The sequence below is a fragment of the Lissotriton helveticus genome, chromosome 6 (assembly GCF_964261635.1).
Source record: "Lissotriton helveticus chromosome 6, aLisHel1.1, whole genome shotgun sequence".
Taxonomy (NCBI): domain Eukaryota; kingdom Metazoa; phylum Chordata; class Amphibia; order Caudata; family Salamandridae; genus Lissotriton; species Lissotriton helveticus.
The window spans coordinates 649,017,729-649,033,377 of NC_136067.1; the positions used below are offsets into that span (position 1 = coordinate 649,017,729).

At 42.0% G+C, this 15,649-nt stretch overlaps 1 protein-coding gene across 1 annotated transcript in view; it reads left to right on the plus strand.

Moving 5' to 3' along the window:
• The window catches only part of LOC144762435 (dynein axonemal heavy chain 5-like), a 1,437,549-nt gene that overhangs the window by 172,633 nt on the left and 1,249,267 nt on the right, over nt 1-15,649 (plus strand). The window contains exons 8-9 of the mRNA XM_078647616.1: nt 7,291-7,493; nt 11,128-11,252. Of these exons, the coding sequence (XP_078503742.1) occupies nt 7,291-7,493; nt 11,128-11,252 (328 nt within the window). The remainder of the gene's footprint in view (nt 1-7,290; nt 7,494-11,127; nt 11,253-15,649) is intronic.

Sequence of the window (15,649 nt, forward strand, 5' to 3'; positions counted from 1 at the left end):
CCGGGTCGCTCCAACAAGGCCGGGGACCCCGATGTCACTACTTCCGTTGGGGGACCGGGGTCGCAGCAGGCGCAGGCCGGTGTGGCATCAGGGGGGCCCACAGGGCGCTCCGGCGTCTTCCGCCAAGGGTCACGTGTGCATAGGCCGCAGCCACGGCCTCGAGTGGCAGTGCGGGCGGCTGTCCCCGCCGTCACCGGCCCCAGCTCCAGTTCCCGCTAACCTTCAGGCCACTCGGCGCCGCAGGACCGGGCGCCGCTTCTTTTCCGCCCGCTGTGTGGAGAGTGCGGGTCACGCCGATCCCGAGGGGCACCGCGCTCGTCGTTGCCGGCTGCCGGTTCTCTGGCCGCTGCGGCGCTCCGCCGTGCCCTCCGTCGCTTCACTCTCCTGTAAGCGTGCCGGGGCCCAGGTGGTCCACAGGGCAGTCCCGATTCGTCGCACTCGCCTCCGCTGCCCCCACTGTGCTATGCCAGGGGGGAGAACGCTAAGATGCAGGTTTGGGCCTAGACGGGTCGGAGGAGCTCCGGAGAGAAGCGTCCGCTCACTCCGCCATCTTAGCCACGCCCCCAGCAGTTGCCTTTTAAAGAGATAATTTTTGGCTGCAGGTGCATCAAAAGTATAGGCCGGGACAGAAATGATTCCCCATAAACTCTTGCTGGGAGCAAAATAATTGCATATTCCTCAAAGTTAATTGTTGTCCTAAATCGCCTAGGTCACAAAAATAGGGGTGAACCTAAGAAGAAATTGTTCAGCTTTAATAAATGACTGAAGTTGCTATTTTTGTCCGGAAGTGCTGGGGTGCATTGACGCTTGTTGCTAGGTCCTTGGGATGTTAGGCAGATTTGGTTAAATGTAGAAGTAAGACTCTGACACTGAAATGTTCAGTATTTGAATGCTGTTTTGACAAGTGCATTTTGAAACATAAAATCACTGCACCAAAATGAAAGAAAGAAGTTACCATCTTGAAATGATTTCATTGTTGGATTGCATTATGGTTGATGGGTGTGTTTTGCATGTGACTGTTATTTAATTCACCTCTTATGTTTTGTTAGTCTATATTTTGTTTAGGGCTAGGATTTGCTGGTGCACCGAGCGTTAGAGGTACCTCCAACATTGGTGGTCCATGGGACAGGGGCGCACCTGATCTATGTGATCTTTCATTGTTGTACATATCGTGTGAGCAGCAAGAGACTTTAAAGGGTATCACAATAGACATTTATGCCTGCCATTTTGTCGATATTTGTGCATTTGTGTGTAGAATTTAGTTTTGTGTTTTTAATAGTACTTTTCCTATAAATAAGCACTGACTGCACAGCGATTTATTAGATGTATTTATTGCATTTGCTGATTTCTGAGTTTCTAGCCCACAGCCACCCTTTAGCAGACTGCTGGCCCTTAGGACTGCGATCCAAATCATCTCCTGGTCTGTCCATCTCATCTCCTTTAATTGCTGTAGCAAATGACTGGTGGATTTCTGCTCAGGCCCGCAGCTCCTTTTGCAATTCCACCTTCCTGGTGGTGCTCTTGGCTGGAAGTCCCCTCTTTTTCCAGAACTCCTTGAGTTGGCCCATATTGTAGGACTCTATGTTTTCCAGCTCAAACTCTATGTTGGAAGAGGTGGATTCAGGCACAGCAGACAGTGAGGAAATTCTGAAAAATCAAAAAGGCCAGTTAGGTAGAATTCAACCAGAATTGGTCTTAAATGATTTATGTGGGGTGATAGTGTTACACAAAATTACTGTATGGCACTGCATAAACACAATTCCAATCCACACCGCTAAACACCACTGTAAGAAATAGGGTTGTTGGTTGGCTAGGGTGTGCGCCCTGGTCAAGCAGCTACCACAATCCTTGTCTTAGTAAGGCACAAGCAAACCCTAAATTAACCTGTGCTCAACCTCCTGGTAGATTGGCACAGACCAGTCAGGCTTAACTTAGAGGCAATGTGTGAAGTATGTGTTCATCACTTCAAACAGTAGCCCAGTGAAAGCTTACCACAAAAGCTCCCACGCCAGTTAGAAACATAGAACTTAATGTAATAAATAAAACCAGACTAAAACGACAAAAATCCAATTAATAGAACTGGAGATGTTGCATTTTTACATGTTTAGAGAAAGTAGCTCCAAAAGGCATAAAGCACCAACTGTTGATATCTGGTGGTGCAGGACCTGGACAAAGTTACAAGTTCAGGCCGACCGCTATGGAGCGAGGACCGGCTACAGGGACCCAGTTAGGCCTACTGCACAGAATACCTTAAATCCTGGTTGGGTGAAGAGTTGCATTGTTCTTAGTCAGGGATGCAACGTCCAGCCAAAGCGATGTGTCGATTCCAAGATGCGACGAAGTTGCTGTGTAATGTCCAGTGCCCTTGACGTTGAAGATCCCATCGATGAGTGCTTGGGATGCGAAGTTGGTGCGATGCGCCGGTTCCGAGGAACTGTGAGGCTGTGATTCGCAGTTCCTCATCATCAATGAGGCTGCTGTAAAGGAGAGATACGAGGGCCTGCGTCAAGGATGCGTCACACAGCAGTGGTTTTGAAGGCGATGTGGGCTGCAACAGCAATGGGAGTCTTTGCGACGGGTCCAATTCACGGAGCAGCAGCGATACCTTGGTTCTGCTTGCATCTGTTCCGCTCGATCGACAGAAGCTGCTTAAGCCCACTTCCAAGGGTCCAGGTCTGTAGTAGCAGCACTTGGCAAAGCAGACTCCCAGATGTCATAGTCCAAGTGCAGATGCAAGGCTGTGGAAAGCCTTTTATGTCCTTAAGGCTTCAGATCAGGAGTCCAACCATATAGCCTTTGGAGTCACTCTGGGTTCAAGATAACCCAGGCAAGAGGGCAGCAGGTCAGCACATCAAATCAGGAGTCCAGCAAAGTGGCAATCCTTCAGCAGCACAGCAGTCCTTCTTTCTGGCGGAATACCCACAGGTTCTAAAGTGTACTGAAGAATTGATGTCTGGGTCCAATATTTATATCCAGTTGTGCCTTTGAAGTAAGGGGAACGCTTCTGAAGGTTTCCTTTTTAAGTCCCCAGGCACCTTCCCTTCCCTTCCCTTCCCTTCCCTGGCTCCAGACTAACTACAAATGCAGCCCCTTGTGTAGAGGTGTGATGGAGCCTATTAGGGTGTAAGTGGGGCTGTGCCCAATTCCTCCCTCCCATCCTGCCAGTGATGGCCCATCCAGGCACTCCTAAGATACCATCTGTGTATGGCTGTCTACAAGGAATCCAAAAAGCTCAACTGTCAGCTACACCCAGTCATGTGACCAGAGGCCGGCTAGAGGCACTAAATGGCTAAGGACAGAAAAAAACAACTTTGTAAAAGTCACATTTTCAGAATTGCAATTTAAAATCTGACTTCACCATGAGTTAAGATTTAAAATTGTGATTCCAGAGACACCAAACATGAAGTAGTTACCCCTTCCCATATGAAATTACACTTATACACTTATAACATGTAATAAGGCAACTCCAATGTTAGCCTACGGGAGAATTAAGCCTTGCAGTAGTGAAAAACAAATGTAAGAGTTTTTTATTACCAGGGCATGTAAAACTTACAAGTACATCTCCTACTTTTTAAATACAATGCACCCTACCCTCGGTGCTATCCAGGGCCTACCCTAGGAGTGCTTTATATATATTAAAAAGGAAGGTTTATTTTGCCAGGTCCAAAATGGCAGTTTAAAACGGCCCACAAGGGCTCTGCAATGGCAGGCTTGAGACATGTTTAAAGGGCTACTAAAGTGAGTGGCACAACCAGTGCTGCAGGCCCTCTAGTAGCATTTAAGTTACAGACCCTGTGTACATGTAGTACCACTTTACTAGGGACCAAGTATTGTTTAGCAGTGGTAAACGATTTTTAAGGAACAAATTTATGTTGCTGTGGTTTAGGAGATATCCCACAAAGGATGGAATTCCTACATGGGAAAAAAACTGGTCCTCAAACAGCTGTAGGTTATGTGGTTTTTATAAAGAATCTTTAATGCATATTATAACTTCGTGCCCTCAGCTGTTAGAAGAGAGGAAAGTTCTTTTGAAATCCATCTTCAAAGAATTAGGGGTGAGAACATGTTGACAAGCTATTATAACCTGTCTCACTGGGAACATGCCCCACCTGACCTCACAATTTGTAAAGTTAGTTTTTATCGCAGAAAAGAAGTTACTCTCCAAATGCGACTTCCAACACCAATCGCTTGCCTAGACTGTTAATGATTGTTTTTGCAGGATAATGTTAATCCCATTAATTTTAAATGAAAATCTGTAACCCCCCCAAAAAAATGTAAAAAATAAATAAATTGTTCCCAAAGTCTTGTGTATGACCCTGAATCTGAAGTTCTAAATCGTTTTTAATTGTTCGTTGTAATTGGAAAAACAAATTCAAGATTTTTAAAAGGTTTTACAATTTTTTTTTAATTGTTCGTAGCAACTGGTTAAATCCTAATACAAGATTAACTATCTGTATTGTGTGGGTCCGTTCTGAAGAGGAGAAATTATTTATTTTAATTAACATTACAAAAATGTTTTTTAGATTCTGCACAATTGCACTTTAATTTTCACTGCTAACTACAAGACTCTGCACAATTGCACTTTAATTATTGTTAGTAAAAGACTTAGCACAGGCACTTGTTATCCATTGCTGCTAATTGTAATATATTGCACAGGTACTCTTCATTTAGCACATCTTCATTTTTGAAATACCAACGTATGCATTTCAAATATGGACCTTTTTGGAAAAATGGTCTTTCTGATAGGTGTGAAATTTGAAAAAATCTTAAAATGAACCTCTATAATACTAGTATTATATGTGCTTTTGTTTGTTATTGCCGCCATATCAGATAGATGGATTTGGTCTAATTAAGTGCACTCTTGTTATTATTGTTAAATGCGAGACACCGCACAAGTGCACTTTACCTATTGTATTTCCACTAGGGTATATTGACATGAGTATTTTTTTTTAATGGGGCAGTGTGGACGTTCCATTGTGACCTTTATAGCTTTAATTTGAAGGTACATCGCCTATGACTGGTGTGAAATATGATATTGTTTACTAATGTACCACAATATATTTCAATACAATGTATATGTGCTCTATCAATAAAAAATAATGCTCATAACCCAATGTGTTTTATTCTTGATTGTAATTATTTTTATTAATCAACAAATAAAGTATTACTACAGTGGTAACGTGTGCAGGGTCCTAAGGCCAGCAAAAACAAGGTCAGGAATATTGGAGGAGGAAGGCACAAAGTTTCCCTTTCTTCTTGCATCTAACTCAAAACTGAAACATTGCATGTTTTTAACTTGGTTATATTGAGAAGTTGATTTACTCCTAGAAATCTAGCATTTGTCTTTTACTCTACTCTATTCCTAAAGCCCTAAGCAGACAAACTAACTTGCAGTTGTTTCCAGTGCCTTCCAATGTATAAACCTTAAGACTCTCTGCTTATGCAAGACTGTCACTTACTTTAAGCCTCCTCACCAGGATCTTACCTTTTCGAATTTCCTTCTCAGAGAAGGTTTGCCTGAAGAGCAGCAGCATTAGGTCTTCCCTGCCCTGTTTGTTTTCAGTCTGCGGCACAGCTAGTCTGTGATCCCATTTATTTTCCTTCGTAAGCCCACAGACCTATACAATTTATTCTGTTCCTCCAGGTCTGTCAATGTGTAATTTCCCTTCCTGTACTGTAGTAGTCTATGATTCCTCAAAAGGGCTGCAATTTTGTTGAAAGTTACTTGTTACCTTGAGAATATTTTCCATCCTAAAAACAATCCCCACCCTTCCAAATAAGCATCAGAAAACGGATATCCAGTCAGCTATTACTTCACACTTAGTTTAATCATTAGCATTTCCTTAATAACAATCTAAATAAGCTAGCAAACACATAAAGAGTCAAAGCGAGTTCGAGAATTTTGAGTTCAAATATGTAAATGTCTTGCCAACCAAATAAATGCACAGTGAATGATACCTCAATAGACGTGATGAATGAAACCTGTGCCCGATATGGTGACATGACTGGTAGCATTGGCACAGGGTTTTGAAAATATGTATTTACCGTATAGAGAGACAATGACTATTGATCATATGGTGAGAAATAAGCTCTTTGTATAATACTACAAGAGTACAGTGGGCAGAGGCATTTTGAATAAGAATCATTTTGTATACGTTGTATTTTGGCAAAAAGATATTTGAGACCCCTAGTGACAGGAAACTGCAGGTGTCTAGGTTGTTGGAGAGAGGGTCTCCAGAGAGATTCTTCAAGTTCGTTCTGGCTTTAAATTCTACTATTTAGTGTGCACGTGCAAACTCAGACCTCTGGCTATTCATCTTGCTTAGTTCTCACGTGTTGTATGGTGTATGGTGCTCAGAAGTGCAAGGAAACACAAACAAGGCTCTTAGGGGCATACTATCAAGGGAGTTTATCTCCACTTTTTAAGCTTTAAAAGCCAAGAAAGCGGAGATAAAATTATCTCCCTATTACCTAGCTGTCGCTAACACCAGTTAGCGACAGCTAGTAGGAGATAGCGACCATCTTGGGCCCCGCTTTGGATGTCAGTGAAATTTATCACTAATGACATGCAAAGTGGGTGTGCCAAGATGTTGGCGACTGGAAACAGTCGCTAACATCGCTATCTCCTATTACCAACTTTTGGGGATATTTGCGCAAAGCGCGAATATCTCCAAAAGCTAACACCTCCCCCTGAGCAGTTCTTAGCCATGTTATCCAATGGTAGGTGGATAACATGGCTAAGAGCATTAGCTCGGTAATGCATGAATATCGCTGACTTTTCAGCGATATTCATGCATTTCGGCCTATTTTTATCGCTTAGGAGATAAACCTTGATAATAGCAAGGTTCCTAAGCGATAAAAATCGCCGCAGCTCGGCGATAAAAATATTGCCTCTAAGCCAACATAGCGATAATTATCGCTAGTTGTTGGTAATATGCCCCCTAATTTGGTGTATTTCTGCAAAAATACCAATTTCTAGCCCTCAAAAAGGGAACACCAAAATCAGCAATCCCACATCGTGCAAGCCAGGTTATTTATCATTAATTAACCTCAAACGTGTCAGAAAGATAACTGTTATAATTCCACTGACTAAAAATGAAGTTTGTGAAATAAACATATGTAGTCATATTTATATGCATTAACCGGAACATTAAGTGGTCACAAAGTTTCTGTGCCCCCTTCCCCGACCGCCGTAACATACCTGCGAGCTGCCCTCATACGGTCCTTAATGTTACTCGCCCTCATTTTTGACCCAATTGACTTAGTTTGTGTCTCCAAACTTGGCTGCAGGATACAGGCTTGCTTGGCCCTGCACACCTATTTCCAGGACGCCTTACGACAACTGCGTGAAAGCCTGATCAGATCCCCAGGCATGCGGCGATACTCCTCCTCCAGCTCCATCTCAACCGTTCCTGGGAAGGCGCCCTCGCCCTACACGGCCAAGACAAACAAGCCCTACGTCAAGCTCTCCTCCTCAATCACTTCTAGTCTGGGTAAGAACAAATTAAAAAACACACTGACGGAAGGCCCCCAGGCCAGTCTTCATGTGTATGCTGAAATGTTTGTGAATGGGAGACGCAGTACGTAAAAGGCTATTATAAATATCTATCTGCTTCAGTCTCCATTGTAGGTTTTTTCCAGATGGCTGGTCTTGTAATTATGGAGCATATGTATGAAGCCATTTTCCCGTTCGCAATAGGGAATCGCAACATTTGTGAATCCCTATTCTGCGAATGCATTTAAGGAATTGCAAATTGCGATTCCTTTTTTTTATTTCAAAAGTTTTTTATTTAGAAGATTTTCAATACAGTACAGTAGTGATGCAGTGATAGGGGGGGGTGTTACAGCTGGGAGATATTATGCCTTTTATGGTTACATGGGTACATAAATCATACATGGTATAGGCTGTCCGGGTTCTAGGTCTGTAAACCCCCAGAGAGTGTGAGAGGGGGAAAAGAAAGAGGGGAAAAGAAAGAGGGGGGGGTCTCGGTGTTCAAATTGCGATTCCTTAAACGCAATTCTGGAAGTACCCAAGTGTGCGATATTGCCTTTAGAAATCGCAAATTACCACCAACTTCAAGTTGGTGTTAATTTGCGATTTCTTTGAAAATTTCACTTTTTTGCATTTTTCAAAGAGCCATGTGGCGCACATTCATGCCCTTTTGACACCCTTGCACCCTAGAAATTGCATTCACAATTTGCGAGTACCTAATGGGTACTCGCAAATTACGAATGTCTTCCTATTAATTCCTAGGCCCATAGTAATGAATGGGAAGGTATTCCTTAATTGCTAATCACAATTTGCGATTCGCAATTAGGGAATATATAGGAATCGCAATGAATATTGAAAACCCTAAATACATTGCCTTTTGTGAGTCCTTATTAGAGAATCGCTAAAATTGGCTTTTAGAGACTCGCAAAACGCTTTCTTTGATATAAATGCCCCTTAAGTTTCGTCAGGCGCTCATGCAATATTTTATACATCTGCTGTTGTGATTAATAAAAGGTCTAAATATTTTTGACGCAATTCGCATAAACCTTTGTCAAAATATGGGTGCCCCAGAGATTGCTGGAAACCAAGGAGTTGTGAGTTATGACCGAAAAACCTTATGGTAATTTTTGCAATAGTTTGTAATAAAGATCCGCTGAGAGAATTGTTGGTAACCTGGTTACTGGAATGTGTTCCAGGAATTTTACCATCATATTTGGAATGAGGTGTACTGGAGTATTTGCGTCATGCGTGTATGTCAGTATTGTCAATATATGAAGCATGACCCCATTTCTAGTATGCACGTATGTAATGTCTATAGCCCCAGACAAGCTGTATGGCGAGGGCAGTGAAATGAAGTGTCACTGTAGTGTAATTAAGAAGAATAGCCTGTGGCTGGCAAGATGGTACAGTGAGTTAATGCTCGCCACTGACATCTGCAGTGATCTGAATGTCATGAGTTTGAATCTTGGCAAGACAGATTCAGGCTTTCATCCTTCCTTAGTCGATAAACTGACTACCTTTAATTTGCTCAATATTTATGCGTTTATTGGATATAGAAACGGCACAAGTGTTAAATGAATCACTATGTAAAATAAATATCACTTTTATTATTTAACAGGTTTTTTTGTAAATACAATATACCATTCTGCCAACATTGAAAATCAACTTAGAACTGGGGACGTGCAGTGTTTAGCTAGAATATAATTCTAGGAGTTAACGGAGGCAGCAGCAGTTACAATTATCAAAATATTTGACAATTGCTAGCAGTAAATATTCCAGAATATTCTCTTCTGCGGTGGGGCCACATTATATTGTGCAATGATGAGGCCAGTTTCTTTTGACTAGCAAAAGGTCTTGGCTATCACCAGGTATAAAAAAAAGTGAATTTCTTACTGCAACTTAAAAAGCACTTGGAGAAAGTTGAGAATACAGAAGAGGAAGCTTCTTGACAGTGCAGCGTAACAAACGACTTAGCGGTATATGCTTTGTAATCGTGCTACAAGCGAAATGTAATAATATGATCAAAGGCCTGATTTAGATCTTGGCGAATGGGATATCCGTCACAAACTTATGATACCAGTGAAAACGCTTCGCCCCCTGCCCCTCCCCCGCAAGAGTTACCATGTCTGCAGCCACCATCTTCACTAATGCCTACTGGACCACCTGGGGCCCGACAATAAGAATGAACGTACAAGCACCGCCCCCCAGAAAAACCACTGCTTGTTGTAAGACTATGCTTACGCCAATTTTTGTCATACTTACTAGACTGTTGATGTATTAAATGCTAACTGATCCTTATTTGCTCACTGCATAGACATTCCGCTGTGATACATTGTTATGAAAAGTGAAAATTATAAATAAAGTCTAAAAAATTTAAAAAAGGATAACTGCCCTAGTGTACTCCCAAACAGGCAGCTATCTCTTAATGAATTTGGAATGCTATATTGATAAAGAATAGCAGTTCCCCTTTTAAGATGGCTGCCACTGGCATTGCTGGATTAGGAGTGAGCTGCCGAGCCCTTGCACAGTTAAAAAAATAAATTAAGACGATATTTAAAAGGCAACATATTAGTTACAAGGTAAAATAGTTCTCTTCAGTGTCAGCCATAATACTGAAAATGACTATTTATATGGCATATGTGCACATTGTGTACAATCAAACACTCAGACTAGCAAAAGGTTGAAGTTGGTTGACCCAATGCTCTCAGTTATCTGGTGAAATAGCAGTCGCAATGGCTAGACCTAATCCCTTCAGAACAAATTACATGAAAGTTATGGGAGAGTGAGTACCACAATACCCAGTATGAAATGATTTGAAGAGAGATGACTCTTGCCCAACGACACTGAATGCAAGCATTTTTAAAATCAGAAGGAAGCTCATGTGTTTAGTCCAGCAACACTACTCTACCTAAACACAGTTCTTCTGTTTTGCTGGGGAAACACCCAATGTGCCTTTATATCTGCATTTGGTATACATTTACTAAACTTTGTTGTCTGTGAATTTAATAATTATTCAAATGTTCTGGGTGCTGATCCCGAGGCGCTAATACTACCATTTACTTTACAAAGTATGCCGGGAGCATCCAGGAGTATATAGGGGGAATGGCTTCCTGAACATTATTTCAAAATTATGCAAATATACAGGATTGTCTAACGTTTGTCCAGGAGACTTTGACCCATAAATATTTTTCATGATAACTACTGGCTATGTAAATAGTTTCCATTTAGGTTAAGTGCATGTAAATTTATCTTATGTGGATATACTAAAAATCTTACATGGGTTTTCTTCTCCAGAGCTTTAGATTGAAATATTGGCGTGCTGGTACTCACAATACAGAGTACCCGTTTGCCCCCGAGAAATGCAGGTACTCTCCTCTTAAATGTATTGCAGCAGTCCTGTGAAGTGCATGTATTCTTCCCTTCAAATTAGACACGCCAATACTCAGTCCTGGAAGGTACCTGCCCATTTAAAGATCTTCTCCTGGATCTACAGAGGACCCTCCTGGTGCCAATCCTGTATTTATTCATATTGTCATTTTCATGATCGACCTTGTATTGTGTACCTGCATGAAAATGTATGTGTATCCATATTCACATCCATTCTAGCAGGATGAGCATGTGGCATATTGTTTCAGATCACCAGCATGATTACCAAGGCTCAGGAGTACCTATGACTGATGAGGACACGTTGATGTATCACTTGGAAACACTGTGCCGGCGACTGAAGCAGTTTCTGGATGTCATTTTGAAGCTACATCAGGTAGGTTTCAGCTTCTGTGTTATCATTCTTCAAGGTCACATGATGTGTTGTTACTTAGTCTGGGTTTAAATGCGTGGATCTAAGGAATTGCTCCAGAAGTCAACTATTAAAAAACAAACAGGACAAGTTTTGAAATCTGCAACCTCTTTATTTGGACACACAGACAATACATGTTAAAGAATACCCTTGTGGTGTATGGAGGTTGTACATTATAATATCGACCTCCAATGCATAGAACATTTTACTATACCCTTATTTTTTAATTTTTTCATTTTGTCGAAAATATGTACCACAACGATACCGATACAAATGACTCGCACTCCAGGATCGCTTTCTCACTTAGATTTTTTAATTCAACAGCAACGCGATTTGACCTCTCTGTACTTTTCTTTTTGAAACGCATACTAATTTTCTACATATTGTCAAATGGGCTCCGGCACCCGTTCCTCACACCAGCCCCACTGAAGGTGGATGTGACCAGAGGGGCCTGGAGGTTTTATATATTAATATATATATATCCATACTGCCTCCCAACTCCCTTAAAGTAGAGAGAACGCACTCAAAGCGCTCAAAGATTGGAGAATACCAACAGTTTAATATCTAGGGCCTCTCCCGACCCGGTAACTTAGAGAGAACGTTTTGGCTGTGCAACAGCATTTTTCAATCTGAAAAGCACCATTTTAACAACATCTTTGTACTCAAATGCATCATGAAAATAAACAAAATACTTCAAAATACTTATTAGCAGTATTTCATATCAGTGGCCATAAGAAAGTATATATTTTCAGCGTAATCAAACATTGTTCACAGGATTTAATTTGGGGCTTATGAAAAAAGTAAATAAACTTTTAAACATTTTCCATGTAATGGAAACACTACGGGCCTGATTATGAGTCTGGTGGCCTGACTTGTGGTGGTGCAGTGGTGGAGGTCCAGGCTGCCGCCAGGGAACAGCCATTTCCTGGTGGTGGCGCGGAGGTCAGGAAGCTGCAATATGCCTGGCGGGAAAGCTGCGGTCGTGCTTAGGAATTATGAGTGTCCTCTCCACTGGTGGGTCCAAGGTACAGATTCACTTTTCTGGTGCTTTTTGGCATGAAGGCTCTCTTCGCTTGTCTAACCCGATACACTCTTGATTCCAGGTTGCACTCTTTGAGAGGCCTGTCAGGCTTGCAGCCGGGAAACTTTGGATATTATAAGCATTCTATTTTGCATCATTCCCCAGTCTTTTGGGCCAAGTCAGAAAAGCCTCTTTTGAGGCAGCAAATGGGCTTGTAGACTCCCAAACCTTGTTACTGGCTCAAACTTTTCACATGCCACACCATCTCTCAATTCATAGGCAGAGAAGGCTTGGAGCCGTGTTTGCTGAAACTGTCAGTTGAATGCTGATAATTCAAAAGGTCACCAAATTGAGAGGACAGCAGATCCAAACAGCGCCTTGTCGAAGTTTCCCAAACTAGGGGGCCTGTCCGGAGGTACACGCAACGTGAAGGTCACATGTTTGGGAAACTTCGACAAGACGTTGTTTGGATCTGCTGTGCTCTCAATTTGGTGACCTTTTGAATTATCACCCAACGGACTAAAAAGATCCAGGACCCTCTTTACACAGTGGGCCCCTTTCTGGTCGGATATTGGCCTTTACAACTGCCCGTGAGTGAGTGGCTTCTCACCAAATCACCCGTGGATGAAAACGGGGAACGACTTATCTGGACATTTGGAATTCTTATATAATTGTACTTCCTATTATCCATTTGACTTTGGAATTTCACCTATAAATCATCGATAGGTGGCCCGTCCAGTTGCATCGACGTGACCCCTACACGTTACCAGTGGTCCCCTGCCCCCCCCTTCCCGTGACCCCAGTCCTGAAGAAGACCCGCAGCAGAGGTTGTGAACTCTCCCCTTTTTGCGCCAGGGTCGAAACGTCGACTATTACGCCCCCATCATTCTGAGGCCTACACCATTATTGTGTCATTGTCCCTGCCCCTTCCCCTTTCATATGACTGAACTATTTGTATGTTAATGTATGGGTAGGCTTCTTTTGGTTGTCCAACTGAATAATTGTATGTTTAGTTGTACATAATCATCTTAACTTTGTCTCTTGAGCTATTTCTCTTTTCAATTCACTTGAGCACCCCTCTTTTTTCACTGCAGCCTGCAGTTTTTCCTTTTTTCTATTTTATTAACATGTAAATAAATTTGTTATTATACAAAGAGAGATCAAGCATAATTGGCCTTTTGTAGTGTTTGTGTTGGGCTTGTTTCATTAATATTGTTTTTTGTAAATAATACATCTCCTTTTTACAGTTTCTATCTGTTTACCCAAAAAATAAGATTTACATTAAGTGAGAATTGGAAGTTGTGTCAGGGACCACTTTGTTTTTATATAAACTGCTACCCAGGTCCTTTGACTTATTGGGTCAACCCCATTGTTTTAATGGTCATGTCTTCCGAAGCTGGTCAATAGTCGTTCATCCACATTCTGAATATAGTGGATTCTTTCACACAAATAGTAATATTAAGGTGCAATCTAATTATATTCAACCTACGGTAAACTATGGCTCTTACAACCCAAACCTTCTAAGGGACTGGCAGAAAATGTATAATTTCTATACGTCTAACGTGAAACCCAGAGGTTCAGATGATTACTTTAGTTTGAGGAAGGATGAATAATTTAGAGTAGCTAATTAAACCCATGACGCTCACAGCAGGATCCAGATTCATGGGATGGGTACCCAGATTATGGGTCAATACATCCTGGCGGTAAAGGTATTTTAGTCAGTGAACATGATAACCCTCGTGGTGAAATGTCTTTTCAACCTCAGATGTTGATTGCAGAAATAGGTTGTGTGCAAGGCAACACTTCGGTTGAGTAACTGTATGAAGACCCGGGCGGCCCTGGGGATCACCTGAGTAACACCAGCATATAAAGAAGCATACACGCAAGGGATTCTTCATTGTTTGGTACTGAACATGCACGTGCATCAGCTTCCTCACTGTGAACCTACAGGAGCAGAAACAAACCAAAAAAAAGCTGGATTACAGAGAATTGGTGAAATAGATGGGGTGCAGAGAGAAGTAAAAGGCATCAACCAAGCAAAACACCAGAGCCGCTAAGCGGCAGATAGCAAAGAAAAATCTGCAAAGGGAGTTCTGAAGGCGATTCAGGGACGCCAAAATGGGAAATTAAAAAAAAGGCACAAGGACAAATGATGGTGGGTGAAGTAGTGAAAACGACAGAGATGTGTATTGTGCAGTGTTGCCAGACATTTTGATGTGAACAGTAGGCCAACAGTGAGCACTGACTTCCCTCTCGACTGTTATATTGTGTCCAGTATTATGATGTGTCACTTTGGGGCTGGCCCTCAAAATAGTTGCTCAGATGACTCCAAATATCCTTAGGCTCACAAGAAGTGGCGACAGCGTTGCATACCAGTCAGCAGCTGCAGTGCAAAGGAGCGCATCCCAAATACAGTTGTCTACCAGGGCCAGGGATACCTCATCCATGTCATAGCAACTGGCATTTGTCTAGTAACAGGTACAAAGCAGCGAATCTCCTTACAGATAATGGAATCTCAGATACAGATCCCAAATGAACAATCAGGGGACACCCCATCGCTCATCAAGTAATCCCCCATTACAAGCTCATTAACCTTACCCAGAGGCATGCTTCTGTTCTAGTAATGAGGCCAAAGCCAGTTCTCTCTCCTTTGACCCGGAAGTCCCTTCTCCTGAACCAGAAAGACAATCGTGACCATCCTCGACAAGCCAGTTCGCAACAACCAATATGAGAGAAAACACTAGTGGTGCATTGCACAGCAACCGTTATGTGATTGTCACTCCTCAATAGAGTGACATTTGACTCCCCAGTGCCTGACAGTCCGATCACACATTATTTCCTTCAGTTCACCTATCGTTTACATTCACAAATGACGATTTTCAAAAGACGCATGTGTACAGGGCACATGTATAGGAAGTACAGCCTCTATTTCCAATGCCACTCTTTGAAATATTTAGAGAATATTTCAGTACTACACTGTTCAAATGTTTTTCATGGTACATGTGAGACTGGAAATGGGCTCTTTTTCAAAATTGTGTAACCGCGCAATACTCTTGTGGACTGATTAAAAAAACAATACATGAAGGGTATGATACAAACAAGCTGATGATTGAAGGAGGCTGAACCAAAGGCCACTGTCTTTGTATTTATGGGAATTGATGACATGAGCTTGGGCACAGAGCTAAGGTTGCCTGGTGCTGGTCTTAAAAATGAAACCGAGACATCATATCAGATGTAGTGGTATGTGACGTGGAAAAGATTTACCTCCACTAACCTTGTGACGTTTTGAAAACTGCCCAAAAAGTAGCAAAGCATGCTATGTTTTAGTAACAATATTTTA